The sequence below is a fragment of the Coloeus monedula genome (assembly GCF_965178545.1).
Source record: "Coloeus monedula genome assembly, chromosome: 4".
In the NCBI taxonomy this organism is placed as follows: Eukaryota; Metazoa; Chordata; class Aves; order Passeriformes; family Corvidae; genus Coloeus; species Coloeus monedula.
The window spans coordinates 24,907,096-24,929,037 of NC_138784.1; the positions used below are offsets into that span (position 1 = coordinate 24,907,096).

Genomic DNA, 21,942 nt, shown 5'->3' on the forward strand with positions numbered 1-21,942 from the left:
GTGAGCTGCGGTGCCTGGCACTGCTTGAAGCGGGAGGAATGCAGGGTGTTCAGCAGCATCAACAGAGCCCCGCTGGTGCTGGGGAGGCGCTCCAGAGGGAGGTGGGGGTGGCTAGAGCTTGAGCCTCCTGTGCCGCAGCAGGTTTTGGTGAGTGGAAGTGGTTCTGGACAAAATGGTTTTGTCAGAGGGAACCACAGTACAAGGTCGTGTACTCTGTGTCTGTCTCTGACCTACAGTTGTGAAGGGGCTGACTGTAATTATGGAACCTGGAAAAGTCAAGAAAACATCCCTCATCCTGCTGTCCCTTAGGATACATCAGGAAAACGCTGTCAGCCAGATCTGGGGGATGCTGAGTAGCCAGCTCAGTTATTACAAAGCCGACACAATGTTTCACTTCCTTTTTTTGCTACAGAGTAGTTTTTCTTGTGATTTACACCACAGCTTAGCTCTGCCACTCAGTGGGGAGACTACAAACCAGTCAGAGAATTTACTTTTCACTTGTTACAGTTCTGGGACTGTAGAGTGATAGAGTGAAACAATGGAGTAGAAGAAAGAGGGTGCTACCCATGAAAAGGAGTGTAGAGCCCATACAAAGTAACTGGAGAGAATGGACTCTTACAGATTTGGAACTGGCAGCAATAAGCTCAGCATCAGTGCGATGGTTTGGTCTTCCCCAGAGGTAGCTGTTGGAGGTGAAAAGAATGCTAAGCCAAATAAAGAAGCCTTTAATAGTGTGTTTTCTCCCTCTTGTCAAACCATCACGCTGAGCATGCACACCAGCTCTCGTGACAATCCATCGCCGCGATGTTGTGGGTTCCTGAGATTGTATCACACTCTTCCTCCGCTTCTTCCAGGGCTTCCTGTGAAACGCTGCCTGTGACTCCAAGTGTCTTGATCTTCAAAGCTCTCCCTGGCCCTGAGCCTACCCTGGGAGCCACCTACGTCCTACACGTACTCTGCTGCCACGGCTTATGCCCCTAGGACTGCTGAGAACTGCTTCTGCCTGGAGCAGCCTCTGTCTAAGCCTGAGAGGGATCCAGAAATGAGGTTGCCTAGTGGCTTTTAATCTAGCTGAATTTGAATTGAATTCAGGCCTAACTCTTTCCCCGAGCTGGGGGAGAGGGTGCTCGCCCCAGCATCCCGCCCTGCTCCCCGGGAAGAGCTGAGCCCGGGGCCCGGGAGCTTCCGCGGCGTGCCCGAGCCCCGCCCCCGGGAGCCCCGCCCCGGGAGGCCCCGCCCGGCCCCGGGCTGGCGGCGGCGGCGTCGGTGGGAGCGGCCGCCCCGATGTCGGGTCCGCGGGGCGCCCTGCAAGCCTGGTGCCGCCGGCAGTGCGAGGGCTACCGCGGCGTGGAGATCCGCGACCTCAGCACCTCCTTCCGCGACGGACTGGCCTTCTGCGCCATCCTGCACCGCCACCGGCCCGACCTCCTGTGAGTGCAGGCCGCGCCTTGCCCGCCGCTCGGACGGGGCGCCGCGGGGCCCCGGCTGCCGCCCGCGGGCGCCGGTGGCGGAAGGAGCGGGGGGCACGGAGGTTTGGGGCGCGGGACCACTGAGACCCCCCTTTCTGGAGGGGTTGGGCCGCCTGTGCCGCTCAGCAGCGAGCCCGGGGGGGGGTCACAGCGGGTTGGGGGGGATGGAGGCGCCGTGGGAAGCGCCAGGCTCCAGGCTGGCTGGCAGGGAAGCTCCCTGAGCGTGGACATGAGAGGCTCAGAGAGCGGATGTGCCTCCGTTGTGCTGATGTGCTGGTAGGGAACGTGGTGAAGAAGATGCTGTTGAGAAATAGTTGGGTACTGGGGATGAAGGATTCTATATTCCCAGGCAGTGCTCGTAGCCAGGTTGGATGGGGCTCTGAGCAACCTGGTCTAGTGGAAGGTGTCCCTGCCCACAGCAGCAGGGTTGGAACCAGATGATCTTTCAGGTCCCGTCCAAGCCAAACCATTCTATCATTCTGTGTTTCAGCAAACGACCTTCTGACCTGGTCCTGCAGACCTGTCAAGGTCAGGATTAGCAGAAGTCGTATGATTTAAGGCTGGTGAGAGCATGGAGGTGGACAAATGGGAGCGGTGCCTATCAGAGAGGAGACATGGTGTTGGTATCTGGGTGTGGGGGTGTTTTGCCTCAGCAAGAGGTGAGCTTTCACACTTCGAGAGGACCAGAGGCCTGCCCTGCACAGGGACATTCCCAGCTGCCAGAGGCAGCCAGTCTGAAATCTGTAGAGGCCTGGACCAGATTGCTGCTTGCATTTGCTTCTAGCTTGTTTTCTATGGGTGCCACAGTGAAAGCAGGAGGTAGCAAATGCCAGTAGGGGTGTTAAGCCTCTCTAGCCTCCCCCAACTTGGGTGTCTCTGAGGGGGAATGTGAGTTTCACGAGGCAGACACTGAGTTTGGGATTGCTTGGGGGCACAGTGTCAGGCTGGAGAAACTGGCTGAGCCGCTGGAAGGAATCTGCCCCGACCTGCCGCTGTAAGCCTGTGTACCCCGATGGTGCTGGGAATCCGGCGCCCATCTGCTCTAATCCTTGGTAGCCCTTGCAGTGCAGGTAGGCATCGCCCCACCTCGCTGTGCCTCCGGCGTGCACGCGCTCCTTTGCCCGCCCCTAAAGCCGACAAGGGTGATGCCTCCCCTGTCACCTTCTGCTCTGGGACTGGTGGTTCTTCCTCTGAGGTTGCCCAAATTGACCAAATTCTCCTTTCTGAGCTGGCCCCAGGAAGGCCTTTTGCTGTGACAGCAACCTCTGTCAGGCAGAGGGTTGACTGTGACTCCACTGTGGAGCAGTGGTGTCCGTGTGAGGGCGAAACAGGCCTGTGTCCGTACAAGCTGAAGTGGAGCAGGTAGGCTGGAAACCAAGCTGCTGCCTGCAGTGTTTCAGGTGGTTGCCCTAAAACCCTCAGCATGTTCTTCTGGAGTGACTGAGAGTGAGGTGTCTGCATCACTCTGGGTCTTGAAGGAGCTGTGTCGTCTTGTGTCCTGCAGCTCTTGGGTGGTGTGGCTCGCTCTGAATAGCTAGAAAGGAGCCTCTCAAATGCTCCCGGTTTCAAGGCTGCTGGATGGGAAGAGGCAAATTAAGGACAGGAACACTTGCAATTATTAATTTTTTTTGTAAATGGCACAGTAACTGGGAACTGAAAAGCAGAGGTTCAGCAAAAGCTTATGATAAACACCACTAAAACCACCTGATGGTTTCCCATTAACCATATTTACCATCCCATTAAGCAGAGACTGCTGCTCTTAAGTTGTCAGTGGGCTTAAATCTGCTCCTGGCAGATGTCCTAACTACGTGCTTCACAGGTCCTCTGCACGAGCTGCATTGTAGAGAGAGAGCCCAGGGCCTTACAAGGACATGGCATGTTGTAGAAGGATTTTCAGACGGCCGTCAGGAGAGTAGCATCATTTCATCTGATTCCAGCTTCTTCAGCCTGTCCCGATTTGGAAGTGGGAAGATTGGATCAGAGGCATTAAATCTCCTGACGGCAGAGGAAAAGTGGTTGCCCTTCTTTTCTTCTAAAGTGCTTTCAGTCAGCCCAGTAATGGGACTTGGCAGGGATCTGTGAGTGCGTTTCTGACCTTGTGTGGTCTTCCTTTGTGCGGGGCTCTCCTGGCCCAGACGGGACAGCTGCGCTGCTGCCTGAAGTTCCTCTGCACGTGGCTGCTTCCCTGCTTCCTGCTGGCTTCCCCTGGGATTGCAGAGGGGAGGAATGGGCACATCCGTATGAGGGCTGAGCTGAAGCTCTTCTCTACCTGTGTGACACCCCTGCTCTGCCACCCTGATCCCCTGGGCATTGCCTCTGTGGTGGCTGTCAGCCTGTCCCAGTTTTCTGGCCCTGCCTGGATGCACCCCCATTGTGCTTCTGTGCTGGGAGGGGACACGTTGAGGAAGAGGCTGTCGTGAAAGACCATATGGGTAAGTGAGACTGAGGACAGTCTTCTGTGTGATTTGAACACAATCACCTTGGGATAAGGCAAATGGCATCAGAGGGAGGCTGTCCTGGAGAGCTTTGGAGCAACTCCTGCAGAGCTCTTGGAAACACTATAGGTTTGGGCTTCTTGAAAGAAGTAGACTGGAACTCCTCAGTGTCTACTGAATCCAGCTAAAGGTGTCTTGAAGTGACCACCAAGAATGAAGTGCATACCTGTTGGACCTGTGTGTTGAACTATGAAGATGAAAATCCCTGACTCCACTGTTGTAGGCACTTTACTTGGCCTTGCTGTCCCAGTCAGGGAAACGGGAAACTTGGATTTAGCCTCTGACTGCGCTGCTGGCTGTGTGATCTGGAGATGAGACATTTAATCTCTTCTCTTCCCTTTTCAGTTAAACTGGCAACATCCAGACCAACTTGACAGTGGACTGTGGGGATTAATGAGTTTGTTTGCTCAGTGATCTAGAAATCTGAAGCGTGAAATTAGTGTTTACAAGGCATTTGCTGCAGCTTAGTGAAGCAAAGAGCATCTTTCAGCATCGCAAGCTGTACAGCCTCCCTGGAGCTCAGGGAGGGATCTTGGCATTCAGGGGTGAGAAGAATAAAGGAGTACGGCACATGCCTTTTGAGTTCTGGGAGAGATGGAGACTTGAGGAAAACAGGAGATGAGAGCTGTTTTAGAAATGCTGTTTTGTGTCCCTAGAGCCGTGGGTTTGGTTACAGGCAGGATCACAAATCTTGTTTGTTCCTTCCCATGTACTGCTTGCATTTCCATGACAAGACCTGGAAAGCTGAATGGCTTATTATGTGGCACTGCCTTAAAGTTCTCATGATTTATATTTGAGGAATCCAGGAATTTGCTCTGGTTTTAGCTGTACGGCACACCCTTCCCCCTTTCCCCTTCCCTGGATCTGCTGTGCTCCCTGGCAGCTGCCCTAAACCCTGGAGTGCTTAGTGGCTCTGCATGTATCTAATTAGGTAAGTGCCTGGGATGTTATTTGCATAGAAATATTACTCCAGGATATGGTACAACGCTGGGGTTTGCTGAGTCAAGACAGTTGTTCCGCTGGGGTAGCCAGAGTCTTGCCTGTTCTTACATCCAATCCCTTGGATGGGTATGTTGGCAGGAGAGGAGCCTGAGCAGGGCTGGATGAAAGACTGCTGAGATCAGGGCGAGGAAATAATGTGACATGCAGCCACATGTCACAGAATTGCGAGATGGCAAGTTCTGGGCTCTCTGCAGAGGAGACAGTATAGAGGGGAAAGGGGTGTGTCTGGAGTGATTTTTCCCGTGCCTGAGTGGCCACGCTCCTTGCACATTGGTACTGGGAGCGTGCCTGGAGCCACAGGATGCCACGTGATGAAATGGCATATGGGAGTGCTCGTGTCAGGAGCAATGCAGGTCAGTGTGGTCCTGCTTGACTTGTCAGAGAGGGAGCTGGAAAATGCAGTGGAGAGGAACTGAATAAACTGATCCCTGGGGCCTTGTACTGATGGACTTCAACATCTCGGGTAAAGCTGAGAGTCTGCAATCCTACATTAGTGGAAAAGAATCTGCTATTCCCTTGCTGCTTTCTAACCCCTCATTACCTCTTGAGCTTCACGTCCTCTCTGCTGACAACTGCTTTTCCTAATGGAGTTGCCTTGGTTTACTGAAACAGCTTTGGTTTGCTGGGGCAGAGTGGAATGGACATGATGTTTTGTCTGTCAGAAAATACTCTCCCAGCCCACCAAGGAGTCTTCGAGCTTCCAGCTGCACCACTCCCATATCCTGAAAGTGAAGGCATCCAGAATGAAGGTCATGAATGTTTAGAGGGCAGTTGATATATAACTTTGCTGTCATTGCTTCTCCTGTGTTCCAAGTTGGCATTTTCTTTAAAAGGGAAAAAAAAAAATACTGCAAGGTTAAAGGACTTCCCTAGGCAAAAACAAAACAAAAACTTAGGGAAAAAACATCTCCCAGTGGAGACTAGTTATAATTACAAAAATGGCAGTGGTTTTGACATCAAAGCAAAGGCTGCAGCTGAAACCTTTGCTCACCAGCATGTAGAGAAGGAAAAGATGTGGTATTTTGAGCAGTCTGAGCTCTGTACACGTATTCACATGAGCTTTCAGGAAGGTAACAGAGCTGCAAATCCTGCCCACCTTTCTGCATGTGTGCTGTGTTTGCTCCTGCAGCAGCGAGCGGCTGCAGCTTCGCTCGTCGTGAGGAAATGGCACCAGCAGCCTCTTGCTTTTGAACGGAGGAAGTGTAATTTTATGGTGCTGTAGGTAGCCAGGAAAACCTTCCTGAGCTCATCACAGACTTCCTCTGCAGCTTTGGGAAAGCTGCTTGAGGGGCTTTGAGGAGGGGCTGGCTGCCCTGCCATGTGGTGCCAGGATGGGTCGTGTCAGTGTGACAGGAAAAGGCAATAAAATCCAAAGGGGGATGGAGGAAGGAGGTTCCTGTAGCCCCTCTCCGCAGGTGCGTGGTGCCATCTCTCCCAGTTCCTGCACACCATCTTTGGGGTGGGGGATGCATTCCCCTCTCTAATCTGAATTGTCCTTCTGTGTTGGTCTCCCAAGCTTTGGCACCTCTCTGTGGTCCATTGGGGTGGCTTTGCTTGACCCTAGACCTCTCTGGACTGCGACCTCCCCTGTGAACCCAGGTAGCAGGCACACCAGGCTGCTGCATGAGGGGGTTTTTGTGTAACAAAGCTGAGATCCTTGGCAGGAAGGAGCTGTAAGCAGTGCAGTTTTCACACATTGTACCCACGTGCACATGCAAAAGCCATAACTAACTCCTTCCTGCATTTCTCCCCCTCTGTTAAAAGCCTGCAGACTGCTTTAACTTTCTGCCCTCTGCTTCCCTGGTGAAGGCAGCTAATCAGTCCCTGTGGCCAGGTTGAACCCCCCAAAGGGCTCCAGGGGAACAAGGGAAATGAGTTGGAACAAGTGAATCCCCTGGGCTGGAGACTGCTGGGGTTCCTCTGTGTGCCCTGAGCACCTTGCATTCAGCTCCAAAGGCTGCAGCCAAGGTCGGTTTGTTGTGCACTGTGAGTGTTTGGGGGAAAGCAAGGGCAGAAGTGCAGTTTAAGATCTTCTGTGTCACCCCAAATTCCTTGAGATGGTGCAGGGAGGTTTGTCTAAGGACCCTCATAGAGCCACCTGAGCTGTATCTGTCACTTCTTTCTCTTGAGGTGAGGGATCTGTATCCCCATCCTCCACTGTTGTGCCAGTGGCCTTGGAAAAGCAAATCTGGGGTGATGTCGTGCACTCTTTGGTGCAGCATGTGTGGTGCTAATTGAAACATGGCCCTGGTATTTCTGCAGCCTTTAATCTCAAGGGCAGAAGTGGGTAACGAGAGACAAGAATGACATTTTAATTTCCTGGTCACCACCCATTTGGGACTTGCTTTCTCTTTTTAATTGCAATTTCCCTTTGGTTTCCTTGTGCTGTTACAACCTGAAATCTGCTTTGCCAAGGTTTTGTTTATCTAGGGTCTTATGTGTTGAGTTGTTGTAAGGTCGACTGTCCTAGGAATCTGCATGTGGTGGCATAGGGACACTTTTTCTCTGCACCTCATGTGGCTATTTTGTGCTTTCTCATTTCAGAGACTTTGATTCTCTCTCCAAGGATGATGTCTATGAGAATAATCGCTTGGTAAGTCCCCATTCTGCAGTGCACAGAAGGAGGAAGTGATGTGAGAATGACTTGATGGAGGTCATGTAGTGGGAGGAATTTGTGACAGTGCTGAGGGTATAAGAAGAATCTGTTTGTAAGTAACAGGCAGGAGCTCCTCTGGAAACAAGGGAATCTGAAACATCAGCTTCCAGCCTGGTTATCCTAATAGTTGCCAAGACAACATCTCAGGTGAAGATTTAAATGGTGCAACATCTTCTTCACCTCATTTGTTCCAGATTTGCAGGCAATGGAAGCAGGAAGCTAGTTTTGCTTCAGGCATAGGCAGAGAGGAAGGTCATGCTGGACCCTGGTCTGCAATATTCCTTTCCTGTTTGGCACAGCTGGAGCCAGTAGCAGAAGCAGGCAGTGGGGAATGGGGAGGTGTGAGCCCAAGGGGCTAGTGGTAGGACAGAGCAGCAACAGCCTTGGTTTTTTTTTAAGTGAGAGAAAAACCTCATTGCTTCAGGCTCCATCTGATAGTCTGTGGAAAGGCACGACCCATCAGCTTCCCAAGATGAGTTAAGCTACTGTCTTGGGGTGACAGCTACATACGAATATCTTAAGGGCAGATGTTGAGGATGAGACCAGACTTTTCAGTGGTGCCCAGCAACAGGAGAAGGGGCAATGGGTACAAACTGAAATACAAGAATTCCTCAGCTGATTATGAGGAAAAACATTTTTTACTGTGAGGGTGACAGAGCACTGGACCAGGCTGTCCAGAGAGGAAGTGGAGTTTCTTGCTCTGGAGATACTCAAACCCCAGCTGGATGTGATTTTGTGTCACCTGCTTTTAGGTGAACCTGCTTTAGCAGGGGTTTGGACTAGATGATCTCTGAGGTCTCTTTCAACCCCAGCCATTCTGTGATTCTGTGATTTGGGATTTACAGGACCAGGGCTCTCCACCTGTGTCCTGGCATGTCCTTTGCTAGACCAGTTGGCCCCTTTCAGTCATTAGCAGCTTTTTCCATGCAAGACCTACACAATGGGTATCTTGTCCTATTAGGGCCCTCTCAGGTCGGGTCTCTCCTCACTCCTTGCTGCTTGCAGCCTTGTGTTCAGCAAGACTCAGTCCAGACAACTGGCTTAAAGCCAGGCTGAGCAGAGCAGGATGTCCACGGGGGGCACTTTTACACCCCTAGTTACTGCAAATATCCATTTTCTTTTGTTTCTCCATTCCTTTTCTTTGTATCTCACACCCTGCACAGCACCTCATGCCCCAGAGACTAGGCACCTCCACTCTTTACCCACACCCAGTACCTTTATCTGTGCACCTGGTACCTCACCATTCAGTGTCCAAACCACTCTCGTCTCCTCCTGGCTTACTTCTCTTCAGTCCCTGCCATAGCTTTGCACCTCCCTCCCTGGGAGATCAATGTAGGTACACTGCCCTTGGCTCAGCAGAGGGATGGCCAGTGTGTAGACAGTAATCCACATATGCTGCTAAGTGGGAAACTCTCAAACAGCTTTTTCCCTCCTCCATTCCTTCTTTTTGGGGAGCTGTGTATGCAGTTGGAGGAGGTGGGTGCTTCTTATCACAGTGTCCTCATTTCTGCTTGCTGAGACACAGAAAAGTACTGAAAGTACTGGCTTGTGCATGGCAGGGTGCTGGATATTGAGCCAGGATGGCTCTGTTGATTGTGGGAGGGGAAGGTGTGCCACCCCAGAGCATGAAAGGATGGGCAGTCAGTGTTTCTGTGGGTTGAGCACTTGGGGTGGCTGGGGACACTGCTGAGTAGAGCTCAGTGTCACTGGAAGTATGTGCCAGCCCTTGCCCCTTCGTGGTGCCAGCCAAGGCTGTGCCAGGCTCTTGTGTGAGGGCACTGCTGGTGTCCCCATGAGTTGAAAGAACACTGGGGTTTTTTTCAGTGAAAACTTGAACGGAACCTCGCTTCTGTTGCTACTTTTTTTAGTCAAGCAGTATGTCTGGAAGCCTCTGTCCATCAGGGATGCTATGCATCAGTTTTCTTTCCTAAATGCCTCTGTGCTGTTCCTGCAGGCCTTTGAGTTGGCAGAGCGGGAGCTGGGCATCCCAGCCCTGCTAGATCCCAATGATATGGTCTCCATGAAAGTCCCCGACTGCCTCAGCATCATGACTTACGTGTCTCAGTACTACAACCATTTCAACAACCCCAGCCAAGGTGAGTGTCCTCCCACCCTTCTGGCTTCCAGTTTGGCCCTGTTTGAGTACAGGAAACCCAACATCACCCTGTGCTTCCTCCTTCCTGTGGCAACTGGGAGCTGTGTGTGTTTGTGGGGAAGAGGAGAGGAGCAGGCAGCACCCGCCTCTCCTGCATCTTGCTGGTGCCCCTGAGGAAGGCCTGAAAGAGAGAGTGCATTGGGGTGAGGTTTCACAAGACATGGGGAGTGATGTAACAGCTCAGGCTGTGGAAGAAGGAACGCCTTTCTCCTCCCCCTGCACTGCATTCCTGCCAGCTTGGGTTGGGCCACCACCCCTGGTGCTCACCAGAACCCTTTGTGATTTGCTCTAGCCTGCTAAAATAGGAGAAAGCTAGATAGGAGCCCGCCTACCACAGCTAATTTTTGTCACATAGGTACATGTAAAGTGACTGGAGGACAGAGAGAGTGGGGCCAGGGTGGAGTGTTTCAAATCAGCTTGTCTGTGCCTACAACTGCAGCCTGAGCTGAGTCCTCTGAGACAGCTCTTCCCAAGCATCCTTTGGCTGGATGGAGATGAGGGCTCCAGGTCTCCTGTTCCACTCTGTAGCCTCAACATCAGATAAATCTCTTCCACTTGTATGTGCTTCTCCAGGGATGCTGGTCTCCCAGCCAAGGAGTCCCGCTGGGGACTGGTGTGTGAGTTCCAGCCCTGACAGCAAGAGATGCTTCACAGACCTGCTGACAGCCTGGAAGCCCTGGGGCCCAGTGGGTCACAACAATACATCAGCAGCTACCCCAGCTGCTCTGGGCTTTGAGCGTTGCTTAGTGAGTCGATTACAAGGAAGCCAAGTAGCATTTGATGAGTAAATAAAATCACAGTGGGAGGCTGGTATCCCTGGGCCACAGAAGGGGATCCACAGCAGGCCAGGCTCTCTGGCAGCCTCACAGCTGACCCATTATTAGATTGTGTTTGTCTCTTCCACCTAAAATAAGCACTGAAGTGTTGGGAGCGGCAGGTCTCATCCTATGTCACAAGGCTGGATGATTTTACTTTTTTTCCCCTCCCCTTCCCACACATGGGTGGTGTGAGTCACACTTCTCTCCATGCCTGATCCTCCTTCCCTCTTGCCTCCAGCCAGCGTCCCTCTGCCTATGAAGCGCCCAACTGCGGCCTCCTCTCCTCCTGTGCTGTCCCACAAGACGCCTGTGGCTGCAGCTGAGAGTCCTTCAGGACCACAGGTACCCAATTTCTTAATTCAAAGCCAGACTGAGGCAGTGGTAACCCCTGCACTGTGGGTGAGGAGATGGGAAAAAGCCTGTCACAGAGCCATGGATCACTGCAGGGGCCTGCCTGTGTATTTTGGGTGTGAGGGGTGTTTGAGATTTTGTTTCCTTGCGGGATCCAGCTGAGAGAGTCGTTGTTGGACTGTAATTTGTCCATAGCAGGCAAGAGGGTGGGCAGATTGGTGCTGGATGGTTCCTTGAACCACCCAGGGTACAAACACTCTCCTTCCTATGTGGGGATAACCCTGTAGATGCGGAAAGAGCAGGAATGGGGACTAGAAGGGCAGAAAAGATGCCCTTTATTTCAGGTTTTAGCAGTTGTCTGGGATAGAACCTTTTCCAATGTCTTGCAGAACCCTGATGCATGGGGTGTAGATTAGTCCCTTCCACAGCCTTTCCGCTGTAGATAGGGGCAAGGCACCTTTTGGAGTGGCCCCTTCTAATTTGGGAAGAGGCAGCCTGCCTGTGCCTGGGCTTGAGGGCAGCTGTTCTGTGCATTGTCAGCCCCTGAGGTCAGCCCCTGAGCTGTGCCACGAGCCCTCAGCGATGGGCCTTGCACAGGGAGCAGCTGCTCTGGAGAATCCATGGTCTGGGGAGCAGCTCATGGCCCCCATCCTGAGCTGCTTGTGTGCTGTGTCCCAGGAGGATGCCCCCTCGGAGCCCTCGGAGCGGTCCCAGCGCAGCGCGCTCAGCAGCACCTGCGCAGCCTGCCAGCAGCACGTCCACCTGGTGCAGCGCTACCTGGCTGAGGGCAAGCTCTACCACCGCCAGTGCTTCAGGTATGTGGTGGCCAGGCCTGCTGGGGCGGCCTCTCTCCTCGACAGGCTGGGGGGCTGTGGCCAGCTGCACCCCATCTTTGAGTGTCTGCATCCCTGGGCAGCATGGAACGCGAACAGCAGTGCTTGAAAAGAGAGTGAAGATGTTCCGTTTTCCTGCCAGCCCCCTGTCCCAGAGGTCTGACTAGCCTGTTGGGTCCCTGTGCTCCATTCCTACCCTACTCACTGCCTCCCTTGCTGACTTGTGCTTTCCCACTTCACTTACTTGGAATCCCAGCCTCTTGAGCTTCTCCCACCTCCATAAACAAGGATGCTCTGCCTCTTTATGACCTGCTTACCCAGGACCAGCCCCCCTTCACCTTCCCACCTTCCAATGAGGTCTAAGCCATGACATCATCCTGCAGACCTCCTTCCACCTACAGTCCACATCCTCAACTGGATATACAGGCTTCCATGCTGCCTGGGTGGTGCTGAGCTCCCAGGGAGCATGTGGAGAGCTGCAGACTGTTAACAAACTCAGGAGTGAGGGTTTACATGTCAGCAGCTCTGTGGTTACTCCCTGAGTGCAGGTCCTTACCTGCAGCACCTGTGAAATCATTTCACTTTGCTTTCCCTGCTCTGATGATGAAAGAATGAGATCTCTCCCATGGGCCACAGGACAGGAGTTGGCCTCTGAGGACAGAAACATCGAGCCACTGGGAAGATGTGGGAGGCCTCATTCACCTGCCTAAGCCAGTTGGGGATGTGCCGTAGAAACGGCATCTCAGGGGGAGAGCTGAGCTGGGGCCATTCAGGCTTCCCATCTGCAGCTGGGGCAAAAGCAGGAGTTTTTGAGTGCAGGTGCAGCATTCCCACTGTCCTCATGGGCCAGGAATAGGAGAGGGGCCATGTCTGCCATGCCACAGCTAATGGCCCTTCAGATTGAGCAGGGAGATCCCTGTAATTTTATCCCAAATGTTTTGCCTCCTGATTCTCTTCTTGTCTATTTCTGTTTTGTTTTTTTTCTCCTGTGCTGATTCATGGACGGTGTTTGGTCGGAAAAGTCCTGTGGCAGTGGTTCCCGTGGGCTGATGGAGTTAAACCCAAAGCAAACTGCCTTCTCCCCTTTTCTGAGCTTTCCACATCTTCATTTTATAGGGACTCTCTAGAGTCCCTATGTCCTCACACTTCTGCTCTCCATTTCTAAGGAAATCCCAGTCAACTGGATGCCCAGAGCAGAATTCCTTGCCAAAATTATCTGCTGGCAGCGTAGGGCAGCCAGCTGCTGCAAGCACCAGGTATTCAGACAAGAAGGAACAAGCTTGGTTTTCATGGGAGTGCTTGATCAGCCCCTTGCCTTTGGCTGTCTTTCATGTCTGCTATCCACCTCCCTTCCCAGGTGGAGAAGGACTGACTTGGTTGCCAGTGCTTTGTATCACGCTTGCACCCGGAGGGCTTCATTAGGAAGCGTTCAGAGGCTCAGTGGGGGAAGAGTGGATGATCCAAGATGTGGCAGACAATGAAGGACAGGGAAGCTATTAGCCCCATTTCAGAGAGTAAGAATGGCCCTGCTGCATAATGCCCTTGTCCTTCCAGCCAAATGCTGTGGCCCAGCTGGATGCCATGGTCAGCATCACTGAGGCTGAGCATGAGACCAGGCCAGGCTTGTGTGCTGCTTCTCCTGAATACTCTGGAAGCCTCTAATGTAGTAATTTCCTGAGTTGGATTTTATGTCAATTTATTTAATAATCAGAGCTGAGGGTGTTGTTTTACAAACAAATGTGCCTGACAGTTCTTTAACCTGCCTGGACCATTAGCCCCCACAAGGCAGCCCATAGCCTTCCTGTGCCAGTTCTGAACCAATTGCTTCCTAATTCCAGCTGATATTCATTGTTTCATGTCTGTGAATGGTTGATCCCTCTCCCCATTCCAAGTCTGGAAACAACACCATATCCCGATACCAACTGTCACCCTTCCACATCTATTAAGTCCTTTCTGAGATGAAGGAAGAACCCAAAGGCATGCAGTATTTGAGTTGTGAACTTGCCATGGGTTCCTACAGTGGCCTGGTGACATTTCTCTACTTCTCTTCTTTCCTGAATGACTTCCCCAAGAGCACTCTAGGATTTAGGAGCAGGGTTGAGGACTAACTCCGTGTCCCTACAAGGGTCTTCCAGGTGTGTTACCTTCCGGGAAGGGTAGGATGGCATTCCCCATCTCATGGTGCTCTCTCTTCTCATTGGCAGGTGTAAGGAATGCTCCAGCATGCTGCTCCCAGGGTCATACAAGCCTGGGTCAGAGGCGGGGACTTTTGTCTGCACACAGCATCGTGGTAAATTGGCCATGAGCGGGAAGGCAGAGAGGAGGCCCAGCCCAGACCGACAGTCACCAGAGCTAAGAACTGAGACTGGGGCTGACAGCATGGGAGAGGATGCCATCCACACAGGAGCAGAGGTGGGGAAGGATGATGGTGACTCCCAGGAGAGCATGGCAGAGACCCCTGCACCTGCAGAGGGCCTCCCTGGCCCAGCAGAGAAGAACAGCACAGCCAGCAAAGCAGAGACACCGACACCCCCTGCTCACGCTGGCAGTGGGGCACCTGTCTCCCAAACTCCCCCCAGGCCTCCAATCCCTAGCAAGCCTGCAGGGCTCACCCAGGACAAAGCCAGCCCGCTGGATGGACGGCTCAGAGACTCACGTCCCACCCCTGCCCCAAGGAGGGCCACCGACACGTCTGCCCTCTCCCCTCCAACCTCCCACCCTGTCCCCCGGCCCAGGTCCACACTGCAGGGTGAGGGCAGCGAGTGTGGGCCCGGCATGGTGAACGGTAAGAGGGCACAGTGGTGGCAGGGGTTACCCTCCACATCCTCAGCGGCCAAGGTGGTTGGCTGCAGGTTGGATGAGTTCCCTTCCTTTTCTGAAGCCTGACATTCCTATCTGCCTCCAAATAAATCTTGGGCTCAGACACTCAGGCTGGCTTTGATTGCCAGCAATTGCCAGCCATCCCCGTAGTGAGGAGAGCTGTACTAGCTTTCCTGCCTGTCTGATCCCTTGTATTTCTCCAGAGCTCTCCAAAGGTTGCTGCCAGTGTGGAGGGAAGATGGGAGAGCTAGAGGAGTTTGCAGGTGTGGGGACAGAGGGGCATGTCAGTTCTCCAGGTGCAGCTCCCAGGTTGAAGAGGGGGTAAACAGGCAGAGGGGATGTTTGGGGTTAGCTGGCTGCATCAACTGTGGGAGAAATGCCATGAGGTCTTCAGTGAGTGAGAATAGCCACCTTCCTGTGAGAAGATATCTAAGAGGTGCCTCATGTTGGTTTAACCTCTTTCTTCATGTTATTTTGGTGTTGTGACAGTCTGACCCTGTGTCTTTCTAGGTCGGGTACCTGAACCCAGCCCCCCTGTCCCAAAACCTCGAGGGAGACCCTGCTCCTCTGATCGGTACGTCCCTCTGTTTGCAGATCACCTGAAAATTCCATAGAAAGGTGGGGCTATGGGGACAGCACACCTGTGGTCTTCTCTCCCACGTCCATCAGCTCCTGCTCTTAGGAGGACATAGACTTTGACCAGGTCCCTTTTCTAATAGGTGCTAGCCCAGCACGGTCAGGCTGACAGTGTTCATCCGTACCTCCCAGGGCATTTGTCTCTCAGGGTTTGTGAAGAGTTTGAGAGCTTTAGAAAGGTGTTTCTGTGGCACAGGCAAATTACCAAATGCCTGCTGAAATGGCCCTGCTTGTGGGTGCTGAGAAGGGGACACTTGTCTGCCTTGTGGAGGGTTTGTCCTGGGGAAGGTGTTGGGCAGGGAAGATCAGCTATGCCCATAAAGCTCAACCTTTACCACTGCTTAGCAGATGGAAGCTGTAATATTCAGACACCAAAACACTGGGCCCAGCAGGCAAGTCAGGCAGGCTGTGTTTCCCTAAGGCCCATAGGTTTTCTCACAGAGAGGGAGACACTGTGTCTGGGGAAGCCTAGGGCCATCCTTGGATGAGAAAGCTGCTTCTGCATGGGAGACATCCTGCTCCATGCTTCCTTTCCCCCAAGGGCTAAGTTCCCCTCCAGTGCCTCGCCACCTCACCTTGCCTCTGCCACCTCAATTTCTCTTTCTCTCCTACCAGTGGTGGAGCTGCTGCAAGAGCCAAGGACCCACCATGGATGGCCTTAGTGCAAGCAGAGCCCAAGAAGAAGCCAGCACCTCCTCCTCCCCCAGGCAACAGCCATGATACTCCAAGCAGGACTTCAGAGGAGGAGGATGGGGAAGAGGTGGGGAAAGCCAGGAGTGAAGAGAGCAGGTCTGATGCCACAGAGCCCAAACCATACAACCCCTTTGAGGAAGATGATGAGGAGGAGGTGGAAAGTGCTGATGCCCAAAAGAGCACACCTGAGCAGGAGCAGAGTGAGACTGCTGCCAAGCCTCTTCACCCCTGGTATGGCATCACTCCCACCAGCAGTCCAAAGGCAAAGAAGCGGCCAGCTCCACGAGCCCCCAATGCTTCCCCGCTAGGTGAGCTTCCTCCTGCTCCTTTATCCTTCTTCTGCAGCCCCTGTGCATCCCCATGGAGATTCCCCCTTCCCAGGTGCCTCTGCATCACCCTGGCAGGCCAGGCCTTTATGCAGTGATGGTTGCATTAGCCATGTCCCCTCTACCCACTGGAGTACAGCATTTGCAAGCAAGACTGCGCTGTCTTCTGTCTCCAGTGTACGCCACCCGCCCCTTCTCTCCTGGCTGTCCCTTCATTCCTCCCTGAGCTCTCCCTTTGCTTTGCAGCCCACCACCCCATCTCCAGGCTGTCACACTCTGAGCCATCATCCTCCACCCCGTCTCCAGCCCTCAGCCTCGAGAGCATCAACTCTGAGAATTCAGCCAAGGTGCTGGGAGACACCGATGAGGCCTCAGTGCCCAAAAGCTCCTCCGAGCCCACTGTGCACATGCCAACAGCCACCAAGACTTCCAGCGCCGATGCACCGCTGGCCAGCGTCTCTTCCAGTGAAAGCCCTGCTGTCCCAGCCAGCCTCTCCACCAACTCCTCCTTCTCCTCCTCCAGCGAGCTGGCCAGCCTCAGTGGGGAGACACAGCCCAGCACCCTGCACACCAGCAGGAGCATCTCCACAGGCAGCCTAAAGACCAGCCCCAGTCGGCTGCCTCCCAAGCCTCCGGCTGGGGCTAGCCCTACACCCATCCTCTTGGCTTCAGATGGGGGTGCTGGGAGCCCCAAGACATCTTCCTCACCCAAACCACAGCTGAAGGTGAGATGATGAGCTTCCTCCCATCCAGATCACAGGGCTTTTCTTCCCTGTCCATCACTCAGTCACAGGGGGAATGTGAGTCCAGGCTTGCTCCTTTGGTAGGTGTGGTGTGTGTGACCCCCTGAAAGCAAGCTTCAGGGCTGTGTTAAATGGTGGCTCTGCTTGTACTCTGCCTACTCCATGTGCTAGAGAAGAGGCAGGATGTCGTGTAGTCTGAGCAAATGGGAAGGGAACCACGAAGGAAAATATTTCAGCATGCTTGTGAGAGAGAAGCAGGGAAACACGCTAAATAGGAGCACGGCTGTTTTTTTGATTAGGTGCTTGTGGAGATGAGTGCTGTGTTCCTCCTTTAGGAGTGTGTGGGGCAGGACAAACCTTACTGCTGCCCTGTCTGTTCATCCCCACCTGTTGGGATCCCTTCCCTTCCCTGGATGCTCATGTATCTGCTTTTGTCCACCCTCTCCAGTCCTCCTGCAAAGAGAACCCCTTCAATCGGAAGCCATCCCCTGCTGCCTCCCCCTCGGCAAAGAAACCTCCCAAGGGCTCCAAGCCTGTGCGTCCTCCAGCACCGGGCCACGGCTTCCCACTGATCAAACGCAAGGTAAAAGAGCCCTCGGGAGCAAGGAGGGAAAAGCCGGCTCTGTGCTATCCCCCAGAGCTGTAGCAGTCTGCAGGCACCCTGCTGATGCATGTGTGGGCAGGGATTGCAGCAGCTGGCTGTGGCTGGGGAGGAGGGCCTGTAGGCTACACCCTGTTCATGAAAGCACCATGGTCTTCCTTTGTTCCAGAGTGGGGTGGGGATTTCAGATCCACACTTAGATGCAATATTCTGTTGTCCCCCTGCCCTTGTTAGTGTTACCTTTGGGTTACCCCTGGAAACTGGAGTCTAGTGGTAATGAAAGTGTCTGATTTATGGTTTTGCAGGTGCAGACAGATCAGTATATCCCCGAGGAAGACATCTATGGGGAGATGGATGCCATTGAGCATCAGCTGGACGAGCTGGAGCACCGTGGGGTGGCCTTGGAGGAAAAACTTCGCAGTGCTGAGAATGGTATGTGGAGTAGGCTGTCTGTGGGTGTGGGGCAGGACTGACTCTGGGGCTGCCCTCTCTCCAGCAAGGAGATAGCAACAGTGACTTCCTCCCTGCCGATGCTGGGGTTGGAAGAGCACCAGAGGCTGTGCTGGCCTCCAAGATTGGTCACAACCATACCCTGAACATGGAGATGTCCCTAGAATGGAAACAGGTTGGAGAAGAGACAGGGTCTCTCTGAGACTCAGAAATAGGCTGAGGTTGGGTTGGCTCTAGCACAGTGCCCCTTCCCTGGCTTGGCAGAGCCCAGGCTACTGCAGGGTGATGGGATCCACCAGGGCTGGGAATGGCTCTGAATTGTCCCTTTGCTTGGCAGACAACCCTGAGGACAGCCTGCTTGTGGACTGGTTCAAACTCATCCATGAGAAGCACATGCTGGTGCGCCATGAGTCGGAGCTCATCTACATGTAAGTGTGTGCAGGCGTGTGCAGAGGCACTGACACTCTCTTGGGGAGCTCTTTCTCAGCCCTCCTGAAATAGTGCTTCCAGGGGAGATCCTGACAGGGCCTCTTTGCCTAGAAAAGGGAGGGAGTAAGGGCAAGCAAATCTGTCCAAATGCACTGAGAACTGACCCACAGCATGTCACCAGAGCCCCTGCAGCCTCTACTCCAGGAAGGCCTTGAGCAGCCAGGGCTGGTCCTTACTGGTCCTTGGCTCCCTGGCTGTACAGGACAAGATCAGCATCTTGATGGTTCTTTCTGAGCTCACCCTGTACTTTGGGATAATGTTCCACCTCTCCGGAGCCTTGCAGTTCTTCCCAACAGTTCCCCCTTCCTTTGCAGCTTCAAGCAGCAGAACCTGGAGCAGCGGCAGTCAGATGTGGAGTATGAACTGCGGTGCCTCCTCAACAAGCCAGGTAAAGCACCGCTCTGGCTGTGCTTACTCCTTTTTTCATAGAATCATAGAATATCCTGAGTTGGAAGGGACCCACAAGGACCATTTTTTCCCTGGGCATCATCTGCTCTCTTTCCAGGTGGGTCTCAGGTGAAGAGAGGCAGATCTGTAGGGATTCCAGTGCAACCAGCTGGCTTTAGAGTCTCTGTCCCATCTCAGTGCGTGTCCCAGCCTTGTGCAGGGACATGCTTCTTTTGTTCCCATGGAATGCCACATGCAGGGCTCTGTCCCCACAGCAGTGCTAGCCCAACCAGCCCTTCAGTGTGCCAGGGTAGAAGGGATTGTGCTGGAGGTCCTTCAGCCATGTAATTGTCTGTCCTTTCTTGGGGTTTGGCTGGGTAGAGAAGGACTGGACCGATGAGGACCGAGGGAGGGAGAAGGTGCTGATGCAGGAGCTGGTGACCATCATTGAGCAGAGGAACGCCATTGTGAATTGCCTGGATGAAGACCGGCAGAGGTAAGTGAGGAGTGGGGTGGGCTGGGGGAGAAGGGAAAAGCATAGCCTGTCTGACTCAGTGCCACATGAGCGCCTTGTGGGGATGTCCCAAGATATCCATATTGCTGATGTCTTTCTCAGGCTTCCCAATCCTTGTCTCTTTGAATGCCTTGTGTGGGAAAGACAGGACAGCACGTGCAGCATGTGGGATTTATCCTGCTGGTTGCAAATGCTCACAAGACAGTGATGGATCTGCCCCTCTGTGGGTCTAAGTAGGAGGCTCTCTAGCCTTAAACAATGCAGCAGCTGTTTTCAGGGCTGAATTCCTGACCTCTCTCCCATTCTTTCTTTCAGAGAAGAGGAGGAGGATAAAATGTTGGAAGCCATGATTAAAAGGAAAGGTAAGAAACAAACGGGAAGCTTTTTGGAGTGATGTTTTCACTGCTGACCCCAGTAAGGGGCAGCACGAGCCATTAGTGAAATTGTGTGCAGGAGAGATTGAATCTACTCTGTGTAGCCTGGGGAGACTTTCCTGTAGGGACAATAAAGTTAGAGGCACAGTTGTGCTGCACACCCCTGTTACCAGAGAAAGTGTGCCTGCAGTGGAGGGCTTTGATTCATGGCTCTCACCCTTGCCCATTGTCGTGAGTGTGTCTGTACAACTATTGACATCCCACAGTAACAACTTCCCTTTGCAACCCCAGAATTTCACAAGGAAGCGGAGACCGAGAGCAAGAAGAAAGGCAAATTCAAGCCCATGAAGGTGCTTAAGCTGCTGGGCAACAAGCATGACTCCAAGAGCAAGTCACCCAAGGAGAAAAGCTAGAGCAGGGGAACACCAGCAGTGGGAGGGAACCCCGACTCACCTCTCCCTGGCCCTGGTTTGCCTCTCCCCCTGCTCCCTCCCCAGGCACCGGAGCTGCCACCCCAGGGAGATGCTAGCCCTCAGCCCAGAGTGGGTGAGAATGACCAAAGCCCTCCCCTTCCCGAGGCTCTGGGGGAGCACGGCCATCCCCTCCATGAAGCCTTGTCAACGAGGTGGGGAGAAGATGGATTTGCTTTTCAGATATGTTACCCAATTGTCATTAACTGAGAACAAGCGAAGGAGTTTTGCAATTGTGGGAAAACTTGCACTAACTGCACCCTGTCCCTTCTCCCGCTCTAACTGTGACAGTTCCACGTGCCTCTGACTTCTGCCAGGAGGGGAGTGGGCTTCCCTGTCCCTCCCTGCCTGCCCACTCTTGTCCCTTTTCTGTCCCATTTTTAACTTCAGGAGAAAACTGACATTAGAATCAGGATCCTTTGGGTTTTACTGGCCTAAACTAAAAGGTTAAGAAAATACTCCTGCATCACCAGGCTCTAGAGCCATAGCCAAAAAAACAACTGGTGCCCTATTTATTTTGAGCTGTCCCCTCCCTCGAGTGCCAGGGGTGGGTGGGCTCCGTCCCAAGGCTGAGAGGACCCAAGGGGACGGCATACGGCTGCTAGGACGTAGCTCACGTGCCCTACTCAGGAACCCCACTGCTGCTAAACACTGCTGACTCTGCTGCCTTCCTGGGGAGGGAGGACCTGTTCCTTTTCCAAGCAAGGGCAGAAAAGCTCAAGATTGACTCAGTGCCGGCAAGGGACACTAAAATTGTGTCCCTGCTCACCAGTGCCACCCTTGAGCGGCAGGGGAGAGAGGCGCAGTCACAACTGACCTTCACCCAGCTTCATCTGTGTATACTTTGTAAGTGTGCAGATGTGACTGGTTATTTTTTACACCTCCTTTACTAGATGAATTCAAACCCATCCTAAAACTTTAAACCCCTTATTTTATTTGTCATGTGTGTGCGTGTGTATACATCAGAGGAAGGAATGGGGGGGGTGGTGTTCTTCCAACCATCCCTTCTTCCTTCCATTTTTGTTTCCTGCCTTCTCTTCCAAGTTATTTATTGAACTATTGGATCAGTCTGAATTAGAGTTTCATGGGTGTTTGGTTGGTCAGCTGTTCATCATGCCATTAGCAAATTAGACATAACCAGCCCTGAGCCATCTGCTGCAGTCTCTTCTAAAAACCCAACAGGCTTTAGCCAAAATGCTCTCAGAGCAGTGCCTTGCAAGGTGGCTGGTGTAGCATTCTGGAGAGGGATCCTCATTTCCCAAAACCAGAGGGACCCGAGCCCCTCCTCAGTCCCAGCGTGGCCCCCATGGCTGGAGTTGGCCAGCTCAGCCCTGCGCTGGTAATGCCATCTCACCCCCACCATAGCGGGCTGATGAGCAGTGGTAGGGGAGGGGAGATCCCAAAGCACAACCCTTCTCCAAGGAGAAACAAGTCTGCTTTAGAGCCTGCTGTCACATCACTGTTGCCAAAGGCCATTGGGATCGCTGCAGCCTGACACCGCTTGGCCCTGCGCCCAGTCAGAAGTTTGATTTGTAAATTATACTGTACTAACTCCATGACTTCCATTCACCTGAACAGAAATAAAAGAAACATTGGATTTAAAAAATGATTCTGGACTAGGTTTCTGGCTCCTTTGTGCACTCGTGCTGTCCCAGGGCCA

At 53.1% G+C, this 21,942-nt stretch overlaps 1 protein-coding gene across 1 annotated transcript; it reads left to right on the plus strand.

Moving 5' to 3' along the window:
• The first annotated feature begins 1,243 nt into the window (after positions 1-1,243).
• On the plus strand, positions 1,244-21,843 carry MICALL1 (MICAL like 1). The gene is made up of 16 exons (XM_082279944.1): positions 1,244-1,430; positions 7,511-7,559; positions 9,577-9,718; positions 10,834-10,937; positions 11,625-11,761; positions 13,984-14,564; positions 15,110-15,173; positions 15,851-16,236; positions 16,501-16,979; positions 17,446-17,580; positions 17,904-18,030; positions 18,386-18,476; positions 18,852-18,925; positions 19,306-19,420; positions 19,754-19,800; positions 20,104-21,843. The coding sequence occupies exons 1-16, from the start codon at positions 1,285-1,287 to the stop codon at positions 20,223-20,225; spliced, it is 2,799 nt and encodes a 932-aa protein (XP_082136070.1). The 5' UTR covers positions 1,244-1,284; the 3' UTR covers positions 20,226-21,843.
• The last annotated feature ends 99 nt before the right edge of the window (positions 21,844-21,942 follow it).

Coding starts and splice junctions, on each gene's coding strand:
- MICALL1 (XM_082279944.1), top strand. CDS start 1,285: ATGTCGGGTCCGCGGGGCGCCCTGCAAGCCTGGTGCCGCCGGCAGTGC. Junction 1,431..7,510: donor CGCCACCGGCCCGACCTCCT/GTGAGTGCAGGC, acceptor TTCTCATTTCAG/AGACTTTGATTCTCTCTCCA. Junction 17,581..17,903: donor TCCCACTGATCAAACGCAAG/GTAAAAGAGCCC, acceptor ATGGTTTTGCAG/GTGCAGACAGATCAGTATAT.